Here is a 26,171-nt window from a genome sequence, read left to right on the forward strand (position 1 = left end):
AATAAAAAGCTTCCCCAAAATACAGAAATGTAGAACAGAGCCTTAAAGTTTTTAAAAAATGGTACATACCAGCTCAACTGTTCTTAAAGTAAGTGGGTCTGTTTTTAAGTGACAACATGGAATACTCCAGGTCCTTTACAGATGAGTACTATATTGAAATCAATGCCACCCAATAGCTAACAAACACTCAGCTAAGAAATCCATGTTCACAGAAGACTTCCAGAAAGAGAAGTGGTCCATTTAGTTTTTCCATCTTCCCTGGGCAGGGAGACTAGGAGGGGCAGAGAGCTCACCACAGTTAACTGTGGCACTGGGCTTTTCTGAACTGCACTTTGCTGTGAAGCTGTCTTGCCTACCCAGACAGTCGCAAGGACAGACAGCCTTATCTTTCTCATTCTCTCTCAATATTCAAGCTGTTCATTCTCTAGGAAAATCTTTCACTTACTTACTCTTCCTCTTTCCCCACCTCCACCCTTTCAATTTCAAAGTTATATCCTGTAGCTTGTATATCCTTACAAGCTGAATCCAGTCCTGTTTCGTAGGAAGATAAGATAATAATTAACAGAAGTAGACCCTGACCTCTCATCCTGATTTCTACGGTGGACTTCCTTACAAAGGAGATGGGCTTCCTTACAAAGGAGAACGTTAACAGACTGCAACCCCAACAACCAATCACTGAAGAGTCAGGATGACAGCCCTCCTTGTCTCTCTGACCCTTTGCCAAGGGATAAGAGGCCAGTAGTTAGATGGCCTTACCCTCTTCAGTCTCATCGATCTTAATAACAGCATTTATGCAACCTAGGGAGAATAACAGGTGGGCATAAGTTCCTTCTTACTCTGGCAGTCTTGGCTAAACGCCCTGAGCATCTTTTATTCACCTTGGATGATGATGTCTGAATTTCATCAATTTCCTAGGTAACAGTCTCAGAATTAGATTTTAAAACTCTAACACTATCCAGTAAATCAATATCCTAACCTTCAAAATTCAAGGTCCAACCTTTCATTTGACAACTGTTCTTTTAAAGTTTCCTAGAGTTCTAATAGTAGAATAAGTCCTAAAATGTTTTAGATAAAACTTCACTGCATCTTATTTCATAGTGGGTATAATGCTGATTCTCCCTTGAAGAATGTAAGAACGCTACAATGATATTTAATAATGTTTCCTATAGATTTTTTAAACAAGGCTTTAAAAACATACACAGTTTTTGTCAGCAAAACAAAAACAACTTCTTGATCTAAGGGAGTATAAAGAGAGTTGGCCATCTATAAGGAACAATGGAGCCACAAAGATCTCAAAAAAGGATACTACCGTTTACTCTCAGGGAGTTCTAGGACTTGACATAATTTGCACATATGTTCCAAGAAATCCATGAGTGTGGTGATAGCTATTTGTGCTTTTCCCAGTGCCCCTATAGACAGATCTCAGGTCCTCTAAGCAACATCAGCAGAACATGGTTTTAGTTTGCTCCTCAGGTACAGTTAGCTCAGGCACCACAACCTAGCTAACGCGTAGCAAGGACTAAAACAAGGACCTGTCATCGGGCGATCTGCAGTGAAGGGGAGGAATTGTAATTGGGCCCCATTTTTTCAACAAAAGTGGATTCTAATGAATCATCGTGGCATCGTCTGGCTCCTCATGAAGTGTCACTGGCCCCAATTCTCACCCATGGACCCTGTAATTCTATGAGTTACAGAGATAACAATAGTAATAGCTAACATTTATTAAAAGCTTACCGCATGGCAGGTACTACTGAAGACTTTACACGTATATACTCATTTCTCTTAATAACTCTAATGAAGTAGTAACTACTATAATTACCATTTTACACATGAGGAAACTGAGACACTGGGTGTTTAAACTACTTGCTCAAAAGAGCAGAACGGTGGATCCAAGGAACCGAACACCGGTGCATGTTAATCTCAGGCCAAGCCGTTCTCTAGAGTATTGTCTGAATAGGAAGGCATAACTTCAATTTCAAGATTTTTACACACAACTACCAACTCCTCTTTTCTCAACTCACTCTCTTCTGATATTCTGATTCCACTAAGAAGCACGATTCAGTGATCCTACTATCTTTTCATGTTCCCTCCTACCCAAGTCCTCACTTCCCTTTCTACTCTTTACTCATTCACTGGCAGTCTTCCTCAATTATCTTGCACAATCTTTATAATACGCACTAGGAAAAAACCCCACCAACTCTATTTTCTCCAAGCCAGCACCTGAGAGGCTGACTAATTGGAGACTCAACCTGCAAGACCGTAGATAGGCTCACCTGAAATTCATTATCAATAACCTGAGGGAACCCAGAATCTTACCACATTTTATTCTTTCACTTGCCTGGGTAACTCCTTCACACTTTCTCCTCCCCGTTTCTCATTCTCAGCTGATAATCTTGCTTATTTCTCTGAGAAAACTGAAGCAATCAGAAGAGAACACGCATCCTTCTCACCAAATCTACCAACCTGTATGTACCCGTGCTAATGTCCCATCTTCTCCACTTTTATGGTTGAATCGTCCATGCTTCACTTAAGCCCATCCCTTCTCACATTTTCAGAAACACGGTTCCTGCAACTTCCTACTCTCTTTCCAGCACCAAAATTCTTCTTTCTACAGAATCATTCCTAGAATACTAAGCTTTATTTTTACCATATTAAAACAAACAAAAACACCTATTCAACACTGTATCTGCCCATTTCACCTCTGCATTTTAAAATAAATCTCGAACCCATTTAGAACACAGTCCAGTACCCACTGCAATGACCTCCATTGTTGTTAAATCAAATTACAGATGCAGCGTCTTCACCTACATTCTTGAAATGAATTTGTCGCCTGGTTTCTAGGACACCACTCCCTCTGGCTTCCCCTCCCACCTCACTGGCCACAGCTTCACAATCTCCTTTGCTGGCTGCTCAGTATCTCCCTAACCAAGAAAGGCTAGATGGCCCTTGGTGAGCCTTACATCAAGGCTCATGGCTTTAAATGCCATCTATACACTGACAGCTCCCAAATGCATAACCAGACCAGAACCGTCCCTGAATCAGGCTGCCTACTTGACATCTCCGTTTAAATGCCTATTAAAAATCTCAAACTGTACATGTTCATAAGGGAAATTATTCTACTCTCCCTTTAAAATTACCTGTTCTCCTGCAGTCTTCCCCATCTCAGTAAATAGACAACACCTTTCCATTGGCTCTGAACAAAATCTCTTTATCCTCTATCTCTTCTATCCACCTGCAAATCCTGTTGGCTCTATGTTAGAAATATAAACAGAATCTGAAGAAGTCTCACCCCTCCCTCATCCAAGAAGCTATCACCATTCACCTGGATTTCTTAAAGAACTCCTTTAATGGTATCCCTGCTTCTACCTTGGCAGTTAGAGAACTTCGTTACAAACATAGGTCAGATCAGTTTACTCTTCTGTTCAACATCTTCCAGTGGTCTCCCTTCTTAAAGTAAAATCAAAAGTCCCTATGATGGTCTATAAGGCATTACATAATCTGGCCCCCCACTCCCTTCACTCTACACTATGTGTTTTTGGGATGAGACAGCAGGAAAGGCCTTGAAAGTGTTAGTGGAAGTCTCAGGGCCCTTAAGGAGGCCACTGCTGAGGGCCTACAGAAAAGCAAAGAGAAAGCTATTGGAAAGAGGAAGAAGGGGACTTTACTATCTAGAGGCAGAGAGTTTAGCAGTGCTGTTGCCTGTGGCAACACGCAAAATAAAAGATGTACCTAATGAACTGGATGATCCAGATAAAGAGATTTGCAGGCAGACTGTTGAAAGTACAGATTGGCTTCTCTTGCTGCTTATAATGAAATGCAAGGGGAGAGAGATAAGCTTAAAAAAAAAAAAAAAGAACTGTTAAATATAAAATAGCCAGGACTTACTGAGTTTAAAATAGAGGTTTCTCATCCCTAGACTTATCAGGAGGCAAATGGTGCCACAATTAAGAAATTACTTCTGGGCAGAGACTGAATTCAGAGTCCTCAGGAAAACAGGAATATAACTGTAAAACTCATTATTAAGTCTTCAAAAAAGATCTAATAGGATGCCTCAGACCCTTTCAAACTAACAAAAGGTCTTCTAATAATCCTAAGGGCATTGTTCCCCAACAGCTGTACAAGGAATCTAAGGTACTGTGAATGAAAAGGGGTTCTATGGAAAGTAACCTCACAGGATGATCTGATCATAAAATTCCTAACTGGGCAAGTCTGGTGGGTAGTCGCACCCTGGGCAAAGAACTTCTTTACTAAAAGGCTTATCTTTTCCTTATGCAAGGCCTGTCCCATAGTTTCTGTGCATCTAGTGAACACATCTTTAAAATGGCAAAATAATCCTTTTTCAGACCCCTCAGAGGCATAACCACCCTCAGGGGAGCACCTAAACTTGCTGACTACCCATGATCCAATCCCCATCTTGCTTCCTCCCACCCTCCTGTAATCTTCTTTAAGTTCCATCCTTAATTTCAAATGCATAAAAGAAACTGCAAAATAAATTCTCAGGAGCATTTGAGATCCTGCTCCCTGGCAACTGTCATTAAGTTTGGGTCAAAAAATAAATCTTATAAAAATTCTTTATAGGTTTGGATGTTCTTACATCAACAGTATAGCAGAGCATATTTCAAAGCAATTTGTGGCCACTGCCTTTGTCTAACAGAGTTGATTATAAGTTGATTTATAAGAAATCCACAGCATTTTAAAAAATATATCAGCTTGGGCTGAAGGAGACAGAGACACCACACACTAACAAGAGGATTGTGGAACAGCATTTTCATCAGACAAACAGCAGGCTGAGAATACTCAGCAGCAAATACACACTGCTTTTTATAGAAAGGGAAGAAACACTCAGAGAACAGAATCAAAAGCCCAGAGAGCAGAGCCAGTCATCACAGTGAATAACTTCTAGGCAGTAAGACCAAGCTCTAATCAAAGAAATGGCTACATGTGCCTCTCTAGACTTCAGATCTATTATGGAGTAATGACTGCTATGTGCCTTCCATTTTCTCCCTGTTCTAAATGGAGGTTTCCATACCAGTTACCCAATCCTATATATGTCTCATCACTCTATGCTGAATGGTGGGGGGTAGGGGGGGGTGGATATATTTCTTACCCTCTTAATTCACAGTTCTTCAGATCAAGAGGAACTATACTCAAGGGGTTAAATTTAAAGAATGATACTCAAAGAATCTGAAGAATATGCAGCAAGATAAAATTAAGCTCCCATATATCATCAGTTTTTAAAGTGCCTACTTTTGTTAATTCATAGAACAGCTTTCAAATTTCACAGTCCAGAAGCTAAAGTGAGTAACTCTCACCTTCTGACCCCCAAAAAATCTCCTGCTCAACTTTGAATAATTCCTGAAGCAGCTCTCTTACTGGAACAGGTCACACAAAACATAGACAAACTAGTCACCTTAGCTTGTAGTGCATGCAACGTATTTGAAATTTTATATAATTCAAGACACAATAATATAGTAAATAATACATAAAATATATTTCATCAGTAGGCTACTGGCACATCCCAATCAAATCTCTTATTATATTCATGGAGAAAATCCTCTTACAATTCAAATAAGGTTAACTCAAGGTCAGCTTCTCAGAGGTTTGTATCGAACCTCTAGATTAAAAAGAAAAGACTAGTTTCCTAATCAAGAAAATGTCTAGAATCATTAACTCTAAAACCACTGCTTTCTTTAGCCATTCAATCGACTGCCTAAAATTCCATCCTTTATATCTTATTTAACCAGGAAGAAGAATAGTATAATAAAATGACCATAGTAAGGGAATCAGCAATATTCTTGTCACACATTTACACAACTAAGAAGGTGTGGGTCACAGAAACTGGTCACAGAAAACCTATTTTATTGACAAGAAGAACACAACATACATGCATACTTTACCATATATACAAATACATGTGATATGTATATATGGTGAGGTTTCTACCACTCCTGATGGTTTTGTTTTGTAGTATTTGTGCTTTAATCATTTTCAACAGTTCCTCCTTTTAATTTATTTTTGGTGATAAGAGGCATCGAGTGCCATTAATGAAGAAAGAACTTTCCATGCGAGACAGAACTCAGCCCTTCACCTCCCTAAACATGAAAAACAACAAATATATAAAAGTCATGGGATAAAATATTTTACGAAACATGACCCATGGAAGACATTACTGTGATCAACCATCTGAGAGGGGAAAAGGAGGAGAGGAAAAAAAGTAAGAAGATTAAGTTTAAGATGAGACCCGGAACTGACTCTAGACAAATCTAGGCCCTTCAAAAGCATTTTTGAATCTATGTCAAAATCAACACGTAGAACAAAGAAACCGAAGAACAATTAAAGCATGCTCTGCTCCCCAGGTGCTCCAGTGCAGAAAGCATGCAACACACCAAGCGGCTCTGTGGGTGGCGGCTGGGCAGACTCCCCTGTCAGCACTTCCCAGGGTTCTTTCAAGCATGTCAGCTGCTGAATTCTCATGATGCATCGCATGACTGCTCAGAAGAGATCAGACTCACTTTAAGCAGAAAATGGTTCCAGAAAAACATTATCTCTTCCTTTCTTAACAGAAACTGATTGACTATAGCAAAATAAAAAACCTACTGTTTTATTTAAAATAGTTTATGATAAGCAATTTTTTTTTTAATCATGGGATCCACAACCTAAAAGTTCCTGGTGCCATTACTTGAACTCAAATCCTCATATACCTTCTGCTACCACACACTACAACCATCACTAGAGAAGAATTCAAAACGGCACCCAGTAGCTGGCGACACGCTAAGAATATCATATTTTGGTAATTCCTTACAACCCTACATATTTTCAACCTAATTTTCTCGCATCTCAGTAAAGCTTCTTTTCTTTCTTTTTCTTTTCTTTTTTTTTAACATAGGTGAAATTGGGTTAAAATGAACAGGAGAGGCCTTTCATAAGAGAAACAAGGCAATAAATTCAAAGAACATCAGGGAAAGAAAGAAGCAGACAGACATGGAAAGTAGAGGAAGGGAAGTGCTCTTGCCACAGTCTCACCTCCACCTGGCCTGCCCACATTCTCTAGGTGAGCATTCTTTCCTTCACTAATATTACAGATCACTTAGCTGGCAGTGACAGAAGGTGGTAATAGAGTGATGAAAAGGACACAATCTCTCCCCTCAAGTTGTCTCCAATCAAGTGGGGAATATTACTTAATGGGCAAATACAATGTAGTATTTGTTAATATGTGATGGGAGTAGGCCTAAGGTGGGCGGGGGGAGGGGGACCATGAGAGAAACCTTCAGGAAGAAGGAGACATCAGAGACAGCTCAACTAGATAGTTAGGAAGAGCAGGATTTAACCAGGTAAATATGAGGCAGGGAAAAGAACGAGAGGATGTCCAGGCAGGAAAGCAGCACACACATAACTCCGAGGCACTGTGCTACAAGTCAGGCGTGCAGGTAGTTAGGTGTGGCTGTAATGTACCTGGAGCATGGGGGTGAGTGGAGCGTGAGTAGGAGGACTGAAGAGAAGAGCTCCTTGTGAGAGAAGAAGCTCAGGAGCAACCAAGGGCCACATATCTTGAAGTACCTTGTAGTCCATGTTAAGGAATTGAGATTTTCCATTAGGGATCCATTAAAAAATTTTAAGCCACAGAGGAGACATCATTAATGTTCCTTTCTGAAAAAAAAACTACTACTGCAATGGGGAGAACACTGGAGAGAACAAGAGGAAAGACAGGAACACCAGTCGGAAAGCTATTACAGAAATCCAAGCCAATATGCTGGCACTGAAACTAGAATTCAGAGATAGAGACTAATTCTAGAAAGGTTAATAGGTGACTGACCCTAAGTCCTGTTTACAACTGCTGTCCCAGCTCAATTATTAACGGTGGCCCTTTTCACTCTCAAAAGTATTCTGGGTTGGATGGTGAATTACACAGCCACTCTAGTTTGAACAACTGGGACGGTGGTGGCATTTGCTAAGATATTCAAACAGATGTGCCAGGCACCTCAGGGATATATATGTGAGAACTTTCTGAATGGTACAGGGGCAATAGAAAGTTTTAAGGGGATTAATTCTCAAATCCTCGACTTCCATGCACAGTCTTTCCTAAAACTGATCTACTTAAGAATAGCTATGAGATTAAGACACAAGTTCTCCTTTCCACTAAGCTCCCCTTTTGCAATCCCCCTTTCCCAATTTAAAGTAGAAAGGCATATCTCACCCATTTCAAGTACATTGTCTCAGGATGTGAAAAATCCCAGGAGTAGAAACACATGAATATTTTAAAATACTAGTGGTTAGCAACATTGCCTTTAATAAAGACACCATAAATTATGTCTCTCCCTACCTTAAACATATTTCTGGTTAGAACTAGATGAGGCGATAGAATGGTATTTTGACCCATACTTAGGTTGTTTTGAATTCAGATATATTATACAATAGGGCAGCAGTGACAATTTTCATTTATCTCGTAACTTCCATCTTCCAACTAAAACTGAAATATACATAGCTCACAAGGAAGAGTCCCATAAGAATAAAACAAATCAAAGCCCTGATAAGCCTATTTCATCTAAGTGACAAAACACTACGCCTTATCTGTCTATTCATCTCAGAAATAAAATTCCAAAGTAAAATACTTATCGCAGAACATATGTTAACATTTTTATTTAAATTGGAAAATGACAGAAAAGCAAGTTGGTTTGGCTGACTGGTTTGATGACTGGCTTTGGCAAAGAGTTATACATTGGACACTTTCCATTAAATGAATGAACTAAATCTGCAGCTCCAAGATTCTGATGAAAATATAAAGTACATAATTAGAAATAAGCATTTAATCGAAAATCTTGTATTGGCAAATGTATGTTAAAGTTAACAATTTTTAATTTTCCTAATCCTTTCCAACTAAATTGGATTAAATCATGTGACCCTAAGTAGAAGAGAAAAAGTATAATACTCCTTTGATAAATCTTGGTAAAGCATTTTTAAATATATTTCTCAGAAATTGTGAAACTGAATTACTATAATGATTAATAAATCATTTGTGAGTCAAGTGGTCTTGAATTCATTGCTTTCAATTAAACTGAGGGAGGACCTAGTGAGTGGTCTGAGAAATCACTTCTCTCAGGAACATAAAAAGAGGTAACGGAAGTCGAAAGTTATAAAATGAATAAGTCATGGTGACTATAATTAGTACTGTACTGCATATTTGAAAGTTGCTAAGAGAGTAAACCTTAAAAGGTCTCATTATCAAAAAGAAATTTGTAACTATATATGGTGATGAATGGAAACTAGATTTATGTGATTATTTTGCAGTGTATACAAATATAAAATCATGTGGTACACCTGAAAGTAACATAATGTTATATGTCAATTGCACCTTGATAAAATAAAATAAAGAAAAAGAGTCGAGTTAGAGAGGAAGATGATAACTACATTGCATTTGAGGTACCTGATTACGAAAAATAATTTTAGATGACAGATCCCTGATTTTTTGGCATACAACTCAGAAGGAGTTCAAGGAATTGAGTGATCCTTCTTTATCAAAACTCCTTCCTTTTCTATCTACTTATTTAAGTAAAATGGGTTACTAGGGCTTACATCTATAAAAAAAAAAAATAGGAATAAAATTGTTGCTGAGACTCTATCTCCCTCCAAGAATATCTTATAATCATCCAAGGGTACTTGGACTAGAAGAAAAAACCTATTCATTTCCTTAAGAGATGCATTTCCAATAACTGTTTACTTTTTATGTTTAATAATTATTAAAAGTCATAATATTTTGCTGCTTTAATTAATTGGATACTAATAACCATGGTAATAACTATTCTAAGGCCCAATAACAAGCAGGGTCTTAAGGACTCAGGAAATAAACTAAAATTTATATTTATATGTATGATATTGTTATGGATAAATATATTTAATAAAATATAATAAAAGTTTATAAAGAAAATGGGACATAAATACAAGTTCAAGGAGATAAAAGAAAAATATTTTAACTAAACAAAAAGCTTGTTTATATATTTTTTTAAAGGTCGATAAGTACAAATTTCTATGATATACAGAATCATTGGATAGATTTAAGAGTAACATGACAGATTTTACAATGTCAATATTTATGATAAACCAAAATTTGCATCTATTTAAAGCTTATAATATAATTTTTATTGTCAATATAAAATTATACACGAGTACATAGTTTGTTTGTTTGTTTTTTAATTCTGGAAAATCATTGCTTTCAAGAACATAAGAAAAAGAGAAAGTCTGGAGGGGGAGATGACACCTTCAGTTTGAATACACTGCACTTGAGGGACCTGAGGGACCTCCAGGTACAGAACGACAGCTCACACGTACAACTGCACTGACCACACAGTTGAAAGCGCCAGTCTGGGTGTTTTATGTAGGCTCCTTTAACCCTCAACTACTATCTTTGAAGTTTGGTACTATTACTATCCCAACTTATAAATGGGGAAACTGAGGCACAGAAGCCAGGAGTTTCATCTATTGTCATATAGCTCTCTCATGTACTAGACTTTATGAATCCAGACAGAAAAGCTTTCTGCTTCTTGTTCTTTGCCCTCTGTCTCCCCATCCACCCCTAGTTGCTCAAAGACACCTTGAATAGTCAGTTTCGATTTGTAATAATCCTACATGACCTCTTTGCAAGAGGACTCACGTTATTATTTACACACATCTCATCAGTCATTGTGTTTGCCAGAACATAAAATTACAGAAAGTAAAATCTCATTCACACTGCAAAACACAATAAATCAGGATGCAAAGAACACCATTACCATGGCAGAGCCTGCCTGCTTGTGCTCAACAGATGAGGAACATTTTTGCTCAACAACACTCGAAGCATTTGGGCAGAAGGAGGATACATATACATAGTTTAGCTTATATATTTTAAGGAAAATTATTTCAGAGACAAATAGTGCCAGAAGAGACAGTATTAAATGTGTGAGCCTGTTCGAGCATAAGAGAATCAAGGACAAAATCCTGGTGAATATCAACATTTTATGAAATAGGCAGAGAAGTGGTCATAAAGAAGACTGAATAGAAATAACCAGAAGAAAACTTGAAAAGAGGAAAACAAGGAGAATGTGTTGTCATGAGAGCAAAATGAGAAGACTTCAAGGAGTGAGTCATTAGGGTCACTCAACAGAAAGGTCAAGAAAGGCAAGAGCTGAAAGTGTGCTTGGATTCAGCAACTAGAGACCCTGAGGACAGTTTCAGTGGCATGATAGGTATCAAACCCAAACTATGAGAAGTTAATGGGATTTCAGAAGTGGAGGTAATGAATTCAGATGAGGCTCTGGCGTTTAGGTGTGACACAGGGTCCATGGCAGTAGACAGAGGAGGGCGTGGGAGTGGGGCAAGAGTAGATTTAAGTAGGAGAGACTTAAACATGTCCAAATCCTCACAGGAGAGAGATGGGGGTTAGAAATGCAGAGGTGAGAGGCGATAAGCTCCAGGTCAGAGGCACTGGGGCTCTTCCACTGAGAGGAGAGGAGAGGATAGGTAAGAAGCCACCAACCCTGTGTGGAGGGTCAAGAAGTTGGGAAGGCACGTTAGGATTGCTTTTACTGTCTTGTTAACCTAAAACTAAAAGGCCAAAGTGAGAGGCTGTAACAAGCATTTATTTGAGATCCAAGAATAGCTATTCTGGAAGCACTGATTCAGGTGGAAATCCAAATAGTGTTCTGATTAGGAGGTGAAGGCAAAGGATAGTCAGTCATAAGAATGAGAAGGGTAACAATCACATCAATGAAGGAAGGCCTTTCCATAAGTGCAGATAAGCTACCATAGTGATGTTAACTCTAAAGAATGTTTTCAATTCTCAGTCCGTTAGTCATGATACCTGGTTTCTTGTTATCTTTGCAAACAATTGTTTAGGATACAACTGCTTTAGACAGAGTCCAAAGGTTATTTCCCTCAATTTTAATATTCCAAAGGGCTGAGGAGGAAGACGAGCAAAGCAGTTCCCCTGGGATGGCAGCTCCCAGTCAACTCCACTTTAAAGTGGCTTCGCTTATATTATTTTTTTTCAGTCTTGGTGAAGAAAAGAGCAGCTCATTAGAGAAAGAGGTTATTTATATGCTGGCTGTGTCTGAATGCTACGTGTCCCCTCCTCTGACTTCAGAAGTCATAGGGCAGCAGACCAGGCAGCCTGTTTCTCAAAGCCAGGTTGAGTTTTGTATTCTGAGAAAAGCCCTAATTATATAGAACTTCTGCCTCTGAAGGAGTAATTTGTAAAGGAGCCTCAAGTGCTAACATTAAAACAAGACATGGTTATAACTACTAATTTTAAAACCAGAAGTAGTACTAGGATATCACATTTATCCTTATTACTGCTTGCAATATCAACAAAACTCGTTTTCGAAATTCTCCAAAGGTATTTAAGGATCCAGAGCTTATTTGATTTTCTCTCTTCTTTCCTCCGGACTGTTTCTTTCATGTCTCTACTCCACTTTTTAAAAAATATATATCACCAGCAATATTTTCCTCCATCCTAGATTCAACAGGAAAGGCCTTCTAAATATTTAACACCTTTAACTACAAAAAGCTTTCATGTGGTCCTACAACAATCCTGGGAGTTGGGGAAGGGGGTGGGCATTATTAGTCTCAAGATTCAGAAAAATTAAGTGACTTGGCTGTTCATGAGGAGCAGATACAGGACTCAGATCTACCTCATGACTCCAAAGGCTGTTATCTGTTCCCATACATCACACTCCATTTGTAATAGCTTCTGAACACCCAGAAAGGTGGCTCATGTTCCTTCCAGCCTCAGACTAATTTCAGATTTACCCAATTCTTAAAAGTGAAGAAGTCTGCATTATAAATTCAGTTCTCCATCTATCATTAACAGACCTCACCATTTCTCTCTCTCGTAATAAGGAGCCTAAATAATTTTGAAGCGGCAACTAATACTGCTCATTTGGGGATGTACATGCAGCCCTGATCACAGAAATCCTGAGTATCTGAGGAAAGATATATGCCATTATTTCTCAGGGAAAGTAACAGTATTTCAGATTTCTGCCTAATGTGATGAACCCAGACAAGAAAGCCCTCATATTTCCACTGAGCAAGCAAGATAAAATGTTTCCCACTGTAACCATGTGTATAGTTTATTTTTACTACAGTAATAACAGAAATTCTTACAATTCCAAAGGCCAGAAGTCCCAAATGTTCCCACTGGGTACAAGAGAATGAATATTTGTGATCCCCCCCACCCCCCCACCCCACAAAGTTCAAGTGTTGAAACTCTAATCCTGATGTGATGGTATTTGCAGGTAGGACCTTTAGGAGATAATTAGGTCAGGAAAGCCCAGCCCTCATGAACAGGATTAGTACCCATAAGAAAAGGGCAGACTGCTAGCCAGCTAAGCGCTCTCTTCAACCTTGTGAAGTTACAAGGAGAAGTCAGCTGTCCGCAACCTGGAAGAGGACTCTAACCAGAACCCAACCATGCTGGAACCCTAATCTCAGACTTCCAGCCCCAGAACTATGAGAAGTAAATATTTCTTGTTTAAGCCACCCAGTCTACGGTAATTTGTTAAGCAGCCCACACTAAGACTCTGGGGCTAAAATCAAGGTGTGGGCAGGACTGTGGTTCTTTTGGAAGATCCCTGAAGAATCTCTTTCTTTGCCTTTTCCAGCTTCTAGAGGCTGCCTGCATTCCTTGGATCAAAATCTTCTTAAAGTAAACACATGACTTTGACCTCTGCTTTTATTGTCACATCTCCCTGACTCTCCTGAGTCCATCTTTCATGTATAAGGACACTTGGAATTATATTGGTCTTACTGGAAAATCCAGGACACTCTCCCCATTATAAAATCCTTAATCATATCTGCAAAGTCCCTTTTTGCCTTGTAAAATGATATATTCACAAGTGCTAGGGATTAGGACACAAAACACAGAGATAGCCGGTACCCATCCAAAGTTAAGACACACTAAGCTGAGCTGCTGGGCCATGTACCTTGAGGAGAATGAGGCTTCTGGAAGTGCTGCTGTTCTAGAGTTAATGGTCAGTATTTTAAGAGAATTTTAAATATTATTAATATTTTAATAAAATTAAAAGTTAAAAATAAGTGGCAAGACCATCAGATAAATCTAGATCTCTTTAAATCCCACGTGTGTTCTTATAATCCCTATGATAGACTGCCTCACATCCATCTTAAATCTAGGCTGGAAATCTTCTGTAAGTCAAACCAAGGCCCCCACATAGATGAGCTACATCCCCTGCTTGGACCAGCTGGATCAAGAAAGAACCTGATGACAGAGGCCAGAGCAGAACAGAAAGTAGGCTCCACGCCCAGGCTAAATGCTTTCACGTTTGTCTTTAGGAAAAGGAACTGCAAGGATGTGAACTTCTTGGTGCATGTTTAAGAGATTGCTTTATAAAAGTAAACCTGGATTAACACATGTGGCACTGTGTTGATTCAGTCTCAGTAAATATGTCTTCATGGACTGTTTTTATTTCCAAGAGATTCTTTTCCAGACCTTACCTGAGAAGTGAAGCGAAGAAATTATGGTGCCCAGAGTGTTCCAAATCAAGTCAGCTATACTCCTTAAAGAAAAGTTTGCTTTACCAGAGTCAATGCATTTGTTACATGAACTTCCCAGGACTTGGTTTCACAGCACACATAGTTTAATAAAATTTGTATTTTTCCACTTAATATTCCAGGCAGGAAATTCCCTTTCCCCAGAATCCCTGAGACTATGTGAAAAACAGAGAAGGCTCTAGCACACGGCCAGCACATATTAGGTATTCATTAAGTAACCGATGAACAACCCATGAATGCATACACAAAGGCCTAAACAAACTCTCTTGCCACAAGGCCGATCTGAGAAGTTCACTTATTGTAAAATGCCATTTAACTCCACTCAACAAACATTAATATGCAAATTGCATAGAAAAAGAGAATTCCTTAGTATCCTAAGTATGCAAAACCTTTTCATTTTACATGCATTCTAGTCAGGATATTACAGCGGTTGAAAGGTCTTGGAGACATTAAGACTTGAGTTTAAATTCTGGTCCTAATACTAGCTTTGGGGAAGCTGCCTAACCTTTCTAGCTTCTGTTTCTTCATCTCTAGTAGCAGAATAATAAAACTGAACTTGTACAGGTGTTCTGAGCATGTAATGACAACATATAGAAAATGTTCAATAGTTCCTGGGGCATTGATGACAGTGATGGTGGTGGATGATGATGATGAACTGTCTAGATCCTCCAGGACAGACAAGTTCCCTGCCATGTGAGGTCCATCTGTCCTAGGGACATGTTCATCAGTATGCTGCTCTCGGGTTCTCTACAGTAGCTGCCTATCTTCTTATGCAACGTGCGCTAAATCTCAGAGCGGGGCATAAAGCCCTCCCTGACCTCTCATCCACTGCTGGTCCAGCTCACTTGCTTATATACAGCATGCTTCTACTTTGACCATAACTGGCTAAACAGCAGTACCACAGGTTATCCAGTCCTATCCCCACACCTTCCAACTCCCTATCAGGGTCTGGGGCATAGCCCCAAGGCACAATCTGTTTCCAAGGGAAGGAGAGCCTAGGGCTTTTTATCTATGTGAGCAATCTCTCCTTTCCTTGTCACTTTTAATGCTTCCCTTTTATCTCTAAACCTCCTTCTCCCACTTTCTCTTTTATTTGCCTTGAAAGGTGACCTAAGTAGCCCTTCTTAGGGACACAAAGTTTTCTCTATGTATATCTTAATTTTACTATAGATTGTTAAACAGGAATTGCCCATTAAAAATAAACTTTGGGGTGCATAAAAAGAGCAAAGCAATACAGAAAATCCAATCTAATGGACAGTAATGTAGGTGCATTCTTGAAAGTCATTACTCTATTTTTCACCATGTCCTGTGCCATTCTAACATAGGGTTGTCCTTTAAATTCTTATTTCCTTTAAGTAACTATGCGATATTTATGTTAAGTAACTACGGGGTATGCAGGGCTGCTCCTATGAATTCAGAGAGGGAAGAGGGAAACGTGAATTTGGGTTTGTCAATGACTTCCTTAAAAACTTAAAGCTGTGCCTTGGGTGTTGCTTTTCTGGAGTGAAAAGCCTGCTTTAGCTTTTCCGGAGGGAGATCCCAAGTTCTGTCTTGGTACTCAAGAGAAGATAGCCAGGAATGGAACCACCTGTTCCTACCCAGATACACGCTATCAGCCCTCTAGAACAGTATGCTTTGATGAAAGAGTTACACAGAGGAAAGGCACATTTTCATGACCTATCCACACAGCTTCTCACAATTGAAAAGAACATAAGATCATCGGATATTTAAGCATGCAAAGACTAGGCAATGTTTACAAAACACCTCTATTTTATCTGAGCTCACTAGGAATAAATCTGGGAGGTAAAAAATCATTTTTTCATATGATTTACACAACTTATTAAAAAACATGACTTAAGAGCTTTCTCTTTCTAATTGTGTAATTTATTTTCTCCTAAAACACCTGTATTACAAACACTACCACAAATGTCAACCCTTAAAAATGAAAGGTAGGAAAAAATTTTTTTGGTCTTAATATAAGCCCTAGAAAACTTTGAATAAACTGTCAATATTAACTGCTAATTCTTTTGCAATATTATAAGTCATTGTTTGAAATTCTCTAGCATTCCATATTTTTTCTTTGGAAAGTAAAAAACAAAACAAAAGAAAACAAAAACAGCAGATGAGGTCTATATAATTTTAGCGAGACAGTTAATTATTCCAGGATAGGTCTGGCATACTAGATAAGATCAGAGAATTGTATATTTTTTTCCTGCTAGGAAAAATGTTTCAAAAATATAAATGTAATGTGAGATATCTTCTACAGCCTTCAATCTAATCTTTCCGTATAGATTTACAGTTTTGCTGTATTGATTTAGGACTTGTATGGGATAGAATTCAGTGAACTTCTGAATATGCCCATTCCCTTTCTTTGAAGTGTCCATTAATGACTGTTTGCCTTTAAAAAGCTATTTGTTTCTGTGAAAAGCTAAACAACACACCCAATTTTTTATTCCTACTTTGCAAATCCTCTTATGAAACAGAACAGGTTATGAAGCTAGCTCAAGAAAAAGCACAACTTATAACCATCAATAACATTCCATTAGTCTGCCTCATCTCTTCCTGGCATATTCCTGGGACCTGGGCTGAGAAACACCACTCAGCCAATCATGTCCCTCACTGAATAGACCCCAGGTGACCCCAGTGGAGGCTGAGAGCACTAATGAAGAAGAGGAAACTTTATTTTAACAGGAGGTAAGCAGCATGAAAAATAAAAGGTAAGTCAAACAGGGTATTTTTAAAGCAAGCATAAGCATTTTGCATAAGACTATCTATCTGAGGTTAAGATCTTTCTTAGACTAAAACAAGTCATTAATAAAAATCCTTTTGTACCTCAAGATCATGACCTTCAAAGTCTTTCCTCTGTTCATCATCCATGAAACAGGTTTTTCAGACTCATAACCACATGAATCAATATTAACCAATGTGGTGAGTATCTTCGTAACTCTCTAACCATCTGAACGGTCAGGAATACTTTCTGCGTTAAACCCTGGTCAACTGCTATCAGATACCAAAAGCTTGGTTACCTTTATTACTTTTATTTCATCAAGCTAATTAACGAGAACTTCTATTTATTTTACTTTATAATCGCTCATCTAACTTCGAAAACGTAGATAGGCATCTTTTTACAGTATATGTATTTCCTCTTTTTAACCATTCGCTTTCTTAAAGATAATAACCAGCACTTCAAGAGACTATCTATCTACTTGCCCCCCAACACATTAAATAGTTTATTTAGTCCACTTAACACAAATGGAACATACTCTCTATGACACGGTTGCAAAAAACGAAAACCAAGTAAGCCATCTGCAAAGAGGAGTACGAACATATGATTTGTGAATCCTGCAACTCTACAGACTTTTGGCTGGAGGGAAAAAAATACAAAGGAATCGGCAAGGGAAAACATGCTTAAGGTTTTCAAAGTTATTTTCATTACAAGGAAACTAACCACCTAAAGCCAGAGATAGAGTAAAATTTATAACCAGAAAAATTTAATACAAAGTCATTGTACTCACTGTCTGATGGCTTCTGTCACAGTAACGCAGCCCAAAATAATCTATCTCCACAAGGTTTATGTGACGGAATACGTGGTCAAGAACAACAGAACCTTTCGTTGACTTCTGCAAAAACAATTCACAGTTCTTTTTTTAACAAGGTGTTTTGTCTTCCTCAGGGGTACACAGTCACAGTTCTCATCTTTAATTAGCTTCACTAACAATGGGAGCAATTTTATTAGCCCATAGTTCCCTCGATAAGTTTTGCCTCAGTTACAAAGAAAAAAAGGGTTGTAAGTAAAGTGTATTATTAAAGAAATTGCTTTGGAAAACAATCTTAAAATTGTAGTGAGTTTTAAATTAATATAAACTTTTTTTTTTTCTTATGGGATTGTAAATTATCTTCAGGACAAATTCTTCATTAAGACGATCTTTTATATAAAGAGAATCTAATAAATTCATCAAAAAACCACTTACTTTGATTAAAATCTCACAATTCTTTTACTTTAAGAAGCAATTTTCATCTATAGTGTTACTCTCACAATACAGAAGATACATAAAATTAAAATAATAGCCAAAGTTTTATTTTCAATCTTTAAGTAATAAACCCATAGATTAAAGATGTCAAAGGTAATGTTCTCAAATGGCCTAGTGGAATATATTTTGCTTTATCTCTTTCACATAAGCAAAGACATAAAGAAAACATTTTCCTTGGCTGCTCTGTAAATGCTGACACCTATCTAAAAATCTAATCTCTTCTCCCCCTCTCACTACATACACAGATTCTTTAAATTAAGATTCTTATCATAGAATATATTAAGTACCAATTATTCACTCGGGAGATAAACATTTAATCAGCAAGCACTATTCCACATACCACATAAATTTTGAAAATAATCCATTTTGATGGCATGTGTACAGATACACACGTTTCCTTTCTTTTGCCCCATCATTGGCAGATACAACCGGATAGTAAAAGAAATCCCCAAGAATTCGCACATTGAAGTAGGGCTTTGTCCAACAGCATTTTCCCTCAGAGAATTCCCATTACATGTTTACTCCTCCTGTAAAGTGAGTACTCAGCATTGACCCGCTTTTAGAAAACAAATTTGTAACGTAAAGGAAATGTTTTGATTAAATGTATAATAAAATGGGTAATAAGAGGGGGTAAAAACACACAGTGCGAAAAAATAATTCTTATTTCAAATTCCACAGGTATTTCGTTTTCCTCTAACTTATCTTGGTTAAACTTAATTAGTTCCTTTTCCAAAATTCATTAGATTTATAATCAAAAAGCCCTTTTATGATGGATCTGTAGGTTGTTGATATAATAACAATGCCACTTCCAGTAAATGCCTCGTTGCGCTCATGTACCTATGTCTTCAGTTAGGGTAAAAAATTTGAAAGTACATTACTAATTCAAAAGATATGCATACTTAAAATTACAATGGGCACTGCCCAGAAGACCATTACAATTCATTCAATGAGAGCACATTTCCCTACCAACATTTGGACTGAGCAAAATTTTCCCAATCTGACTGAACAAAACAGGAGGAGCGGGTAATTGCTCTATCATGTGCTCAGTAATCAATAGCATTTCCTGGCATTTGAGTGACACATTCTCTAACCCCAAGTTTAAAAGCAAATTCTATGAAGTACTTCTAATACAATTTTACTTTGTATATTTAGCTCTTCACGCTATCTGGAAATTATTTTTGTGCTTGAGATAAGAGCCTAACTTTGTTTCCAAATAGACAACTGCACCACCATTGAACAGAAAAGCCATCATTTCCCTCTAGATTCAAAACAACTTTATCATCTACTAAATGAACCCTCATTCAACCCCACGGATAATTCTTGGGCCAATCTTCGAAGATTTTAATGAGTCTAGTTTAATTTGTTGCTATCCATCACTCTTTTTCAAAAATGCCAACTCTTACACATCTTTCTCTTTTAGAGGAAGTTAAAACCAGCTTGCCAATTTAATAAACCATTCTGTATGGAATCTGACTGGAATCAAATTTAATTGACAGACTTTGGTGGGGGGCGGGGTGACATGATATTTATAAAGGGAAACTTACGTGGTTTTCTTTTATATTCATCAAGGAATTTTTATGCCTTTTTTCATGTAGGTCTTATAAAATTCTATTAGGGATGAATTTACAAAATGCTCCCCACCCCCAAAATATATCCTGCTCTAATCCCTAGAACCGGTGAATATGATGAAATATCACTCCTGTGATTGTATGTCACAACTGCCCTTAAAATACACACACACACACACACACACACACACACACACACATTACTGAAGTATGATCTGATCTAATTATTTGGGCCTTTACAAGCAAAGCACTTTCTCCATCAAAAGGGAAGGGCAGAGGGGAAGTAAAATATATTGAAAGCATGAGAACAACTGCACAGGTCCTTGCAACTTGAAAGATGGAGGGGCCACCTGGGAAGCAATAAAAACAGCCTTATGGAGCTAAGAGTAGGCCCCAGCTGACAGCCAGTAAGAAAATGAGAACCTCAGTTCTACAACCACAAAAATAAGGTTTTGTTAACAATCTGAAAGAGTCTGGAAGCAGATTCTTCCCCAGAGCCTTCCAGATAAGAATCCCACACCCCAACACCTTAACTTCAGCCTTGTGAGACTAAAGAAGAGATAACCCAACCACACTATCCTAGACTTCTAACCTACAGAATAATGAGATAATAAATGGGGGGTATATTTAAGCCACCGATTTGTGGTAATCTGTTATTCAGCAATAGCAAACTAATTCATGCTTATTCTTAGCTATTTTATAGTTTTATTGATATATTACACTTTCTGAATGGCTATTGCTAATGTATTGAAAAGCAACTGAGTTTTTACACTTCCCAGCCATCTTGCTAAACTCACATTAGTAAAAAGAATGTCTACGGAGTCTGATCATATAATCACATTTTCTACAAAGAAGTGTTCTAGTTCTTCCTTTTCAAAATGCCTCCTCTATATTTGTTTCTGTTTTTGTTTTTGTTTTTGTTTTTACTGCACTAGCTGGGGTCTCAATAAAAGGATGACTGAGAGCTGTGAACACATTCGCCCTTCTCTTCTTCCTGAGTTTAATGGAATTGCTTCTAAAATTTCATCACTAAGCATAATGGCTGCTATATAGCCCTTTGTGTATACCTTTATCAAACAGAAGGTCCTTTTATTCTTGCTTTGGGGTCTTTGCTTTGTTTTGTTCTATTTTGATTTTTAACCAAGAATGGGTGATAATTTTATCAACTTCTTTATGGGAATATAAAATGATTACATGATTTTCGTTGTTTAATTTATGATATTAAAAGTTTCCGATGTCAAATATTTTTAATACAGAATTTCCCATTTTAATTCTTTTGTTCTGGGTGTTTATCAAGCCCTCCTCTCTATTTGGAGAGGATCCCCCATTGTGTTAGTCTTGGTGGAAGCAGGAACCATATACCCTGACACCTGGCAGCTGGGCCATGAGACATGACCTGGTTTCAGCCAAGGACTTTTGCTTTCTGAATAAGTGATGCAAAGATGAAGGAAGAGCTAAGAATTCAGTCATCCAGTTTTGGAATCAATTGTAACAAGGAGTAATAGTGACCAATTTCTAAGCCAGGTTTCCCTGCATTCTTGAAGTACTAAATGAACAACCAGGCAATCCACCAGCCTCCTTTCCCTTGCCCTGTGATGTCAATGAATACGTATGTTTGGGTCTAAGAACCAGGGTCCCAAGTAAAACTCCTGAGTAAGAGTACAGGAAATTTAGTATCCAACTGTATACTAAATATACCATCATGAATGCAAATAGTTTATTGTAGGAATGTGAGTGCATCGAGCAGAGTTCCTGGTTGCAAACAATAATAGATGACTCTTGCTAAGTAACTATGAAAAGAATTTACTGGAAAGATATTAGGTGTCTTGCAAGTTCTATAGACATCACCAGGATTGTTGCTTGGGTCTTATCTTATCCCAATATGTCAACAGCCACTAAGTTTAGAGCTATCCTTAATCCATCACTACTTCCTTCCATAGTTCTACCCCACAGTTTTGGAGTATGGTTTTCACTTTCGATTCTTTCACATTTGCCTGTAGCCTCAGGAATTTTTTTTTATAGTTTCTGGCCAGCTGAGATCAGCCTTTCTTATTTTCCAGACAGCTGTGGAAAATGCACACATATCTTTCCTGTTACTTCGAAATATTTCTGGAAGGCTGGCATACGAGGCTAGTGTTCCATCTTGATCCTATCTCTCCTCTGGGTCCTTTCTGGTTAGGCACAGACAGGAACAGACTGAGTAACTAAAGCTGATAGAGCCACCCAACTCCAACCTAATCCTCCTATCCCAAGCAGGTATGGAAGTGCTTCCTGAACAAAAGAAGAATGAATTGTTCTTAAAATTACAGCACTGAAATGGGGGCAGATTTAAATACGTACATACATAATACACATATACATATGTGTATGTGTGTGTATATATATAGAGAGAGATATGAAGGCTGTCTTCATGAAAAATATTTTGTGCTTCTACTTTCACAAGAAATGTTAGCTTTTTCATACATATAATTTATTTACAAAGTACAGAAAAGAGATACTACTCTACTCATGAAGAATATACACAAAAGCAAGATTGGAAAACCAGCTTAGTAGTTTGGAAAGTATATAGAAATTGCAAAAAATTTTCACACACAGAAGGAATCACTGTTTTCCAAAACTCATTCCAAAAATACCAGAACGTAGTCCGTCGATCCTCCTTGACAGTTTTGCATTTATATAAATCTGGTGCTGAAAATTCTTTACAAATATCATCCTTCAGCATATTTGTTATCCTGTAGAGAAACCGCAACGAAAGCATGCAATGTTATGCAATGCCCCCAGAGCTGACCTAAGAGAAAACATAATGTCTCATGATTCCTTCTATAGCTTTCTGTACATTATGGGTGTGTCTACACATGCACCTGGAGCAGAGCCAAGTGAACCTCAGAAATACTATATTTCTGTCACTACTTCAAGCAAACATGTACATGAAAACCTCTTAATTCTCATCTGTCATACTGTAATATGACAAGACTCAAAGCACGATTGCCAGCAGTAAATTAGCTGGGGGGTACACATCACCAGCTCGCATTTCTGCCAGTCCTGCTCTAATCCTTCCAATTACCCTTCCCCCAATTTGTATTCCGTTATTATGCCTTCTGCTTTTAAACTTAGAGATAATTTCATTTTTCATGTGGCTTCTTCCTAGAGACTGCCTGTGGGCTATATTTTGTAGTTCAGGTTGAAAGTCTTCAAGTTTGGAAGAAATCATCCTGAATAAAGAAATGAAAGAACTGACAGAGAACTAACATAAGAGCCAAAAAACAAACTAGAAGTACACTGAGCAAGGAACAGGCCAGTTCCAGGATTTATTATTAGAAAAGGACAAATAAGTACCATCAGGATATTATAAAAGAAAAAATGACATCATTCATTCAAATACTTACTAAGTACCTATTACATGCCAGCAAATGATTAATTTCTAGAAGATGGAAAAAGTACGCTAATAAAAATGCCAGAGGAGAGCAATACACACCTAGAATGTAATACAAAGAACCTCTATGGGGGAAGCAGTTGATTGACCCATCAGAATGCTAAAGAAGTCCCAGGGCAATGGAATGACTAAAACTTCGAAGAAACTTCTAGAAAACTTTGTTTTCATCAGAAGTTTTTTGTACATGTGACTAGTTACCATGCCACATTTAATTATGTAAAAATATTTTTAAAAAGAAGAAGTACGCCAAGAAGAAATTAGTCATTACCTTTTTTGGTTCATGGAGGTAGTTCTTTCATGGATTTGGTTCACGCACTAAGAGATGTTAAGTAAGGAAAATGCATAGAATAGAGACAAGATAGGACTATGGTGTAGACCTGTCAACTTGTTGACCACGTTTACATATAAATAATTCACACTTCTCATTCCTCCCAAATAAGTTACTCTAAGACCCTTTAATCTGAATTCTTCTGGAGCTCTTTGAACAGGCAGACCTAACTATTAGAGGCCCTTAAATACTAGTGTGGAGGCTACATACCTTCCCAGTTCCTTATACACTGAGACACAAGCCTCGTTTTTAAGTCAGATGATTACTTTCATTTGAAGTTTAAGGAAAACTTGTCTCTTAACTTTACTTCTTTCAGTACTTGGCAAAGGAAAGACATGAATGTGATTGTATTCCAGTTCTTCCTGACAGTCTCCAGAAGAAACCTCTGCTGAAATGAGAAATGTCTAAGACGTACAAAATAAGAGCTAACTGTGACCACAGCACTTGGCTACATGCTCAAAGATTTTTTAAAATAATTATTTTAATTTTTCAATTATACTTGACATACAATATTATATTAGTTTCAGGTGTACAATGTAATGATTAGATATTTATATACCTTATAAAATGATCACCCCAATAAATCTAGTATCCATCTGACACTATATATAGCTATTACAATATTATTGACTATATTCCCTATGCTATACTTTACATCCCCTTTACATAGTAAAGTATGACTATTTTCAAACTACCAATTTGTACTTCTGAATCCCTTCCCCGTTTTCACCTATCTCCCAAACCCTGCCCCAGCTGGCAACCATCAAAATGTTCTCTGTATCTATGAGTTTGTTTCTGTTTTGTTTATTTTGTTCTTTAGAAAGAATACAATCAAAATTTGTCTTTGACATACAATGGACCTCCACTAATGAGACCTGCAAGTTGAGCAACAACACAAATATCAGGACAGGAATTCATGAGGTCTCCCAGGCCTTGGCTTACCTATACTGTTCTCTTTATCTGGAATATCTTCCCTGTCATCATCAAAACTCCACTTATACTTTAAGACCCAGTTCTAATGCCACCTTCTCCTTAAAGCCTGCCCTTACCCCCTCAACTTCATTATGGCCTCTGCCTCCACTGAACCTACAATGTGTCATTTTTGCCTGTCTCTGAGATTTATACTAGTCTGCCTTTATTAAAGCCATCTAATTCTCTTAACTTTACTAATATTTAGACATTTTGAAAGCAGATACTGGGCATTATACATCACTTCTTTTCCATGCAGGCCAATTACACACAGTAAGAACTCCCCAGAAGTTCACTGAATTAATGTTAAGGGCCAACAAACGAAGAAGAGAAGCAGTACTAGAAACATGGTGGCCTATGAATTAGACTTCTCTTCCTGCTTCTTAGTGAATATTTCTATTTTTCTTTACCTACGAATCAGACCTAAGAAAGCAAAGAGAAGGATGGATGGATTCAGTTATCCTGATTTCAGTATTTAACTGATTCAAAGCTATTTAGTTTACCTTTAAATAAAAAAAATACATCTGTTTCAATGTTCTTTAATTCCAACAGACTCAGACTATGAAGGAATAAGTAGCTTATATTTGAAATTTAAAAGATACCACAAAGGGGCCTAAAATTGAATTTTTATATATAAATCTTATATGAGATGTACAATTTTCTTTATATAATAAAATAATCTGACAGGAATGTGGTTTTTCATCATCAGGAAAATAAAAGAGATTGGATATCAAACAGTTCAGAAGAAAATAAAGGAAGCAACTGACCTTTTATAACTCCATTCAGAAAAACTTCATTTAAATGTTACAGTAGATTAATTTACTTTTCGAATGAGAGTAAATAAATGCCTATGACATATTTCTGGATTGCGAATTACATCACTTAAATCTCAGCAAACAGAAATAGATTACTTGTATTACTAACATACTAGCAACATTCTGGAAAGGACAGAGGCACATAATCTTAGAGAAAGACTCTCAAGTAGAACAAGTTTATTAAAAAATACCATCAGTGAGACTTTCAACCAGAACAAAGAATTCTTCAAATGAATAATAACACCTTTGCCGATTAACAGGACACTACAAACCAGAAAGGCAGGTTTTTACCAGTTGCACACAGAATAACTATTACATTCAAGACAAACTCTGTTAGAGTCTACTCCTTCACAAAGAAGAAACGAACCCTTCAAAAAATTCCTTTAAAAGTTATACCTTTAAAATTCACTATGTTTTTACTTAACATTTTTAACATAACAGATGCCAAATTCTCTAGGAAGTTGTAAATCACGTTAATTTTTTTTTTTTTTT

At 37.4% G+C, this 26,171-nt stretch overlaps 1 protein-coding gene across 1 annotated transcript in view; it reads right to left on the reverse strand.

The window, feature by feature from the left end:
• Positions 1-26,171, reverse strand: part of EPB41L4A (erythrocyte membrane protein band 4.1 like 4A) — a 209,250-nt gene that overhangs the window by 113,271 nt on the left and 69,808 nt on the right. The window contains exon 2 of the mRNA XM_015590363.2: positions 18,051-18,155. Within this exon, the coding sequence (XP_015445849.1) occupies positions 18,051-18,155 (105 nt within the window). The remainder of the gene's footprint in view (positions 1-18,050; positions 18,156-26,171) is intronic.

The sequence above is a fragment of the Pteropus alecto genome, unplaced genomic scaffold (genome assembly GCF_000325575.1).
Source record: "Pteropus alecto unplaced genomic scaffold, ASM32557v1 scaffold20, whole genome shotgun sequence".
Lineage (NCBI taxonomy): Eukaryota > Metazoa > Chordata > Mammalia > Chiroptera > Pteropodidae > Pteropus > Pteropus alecto.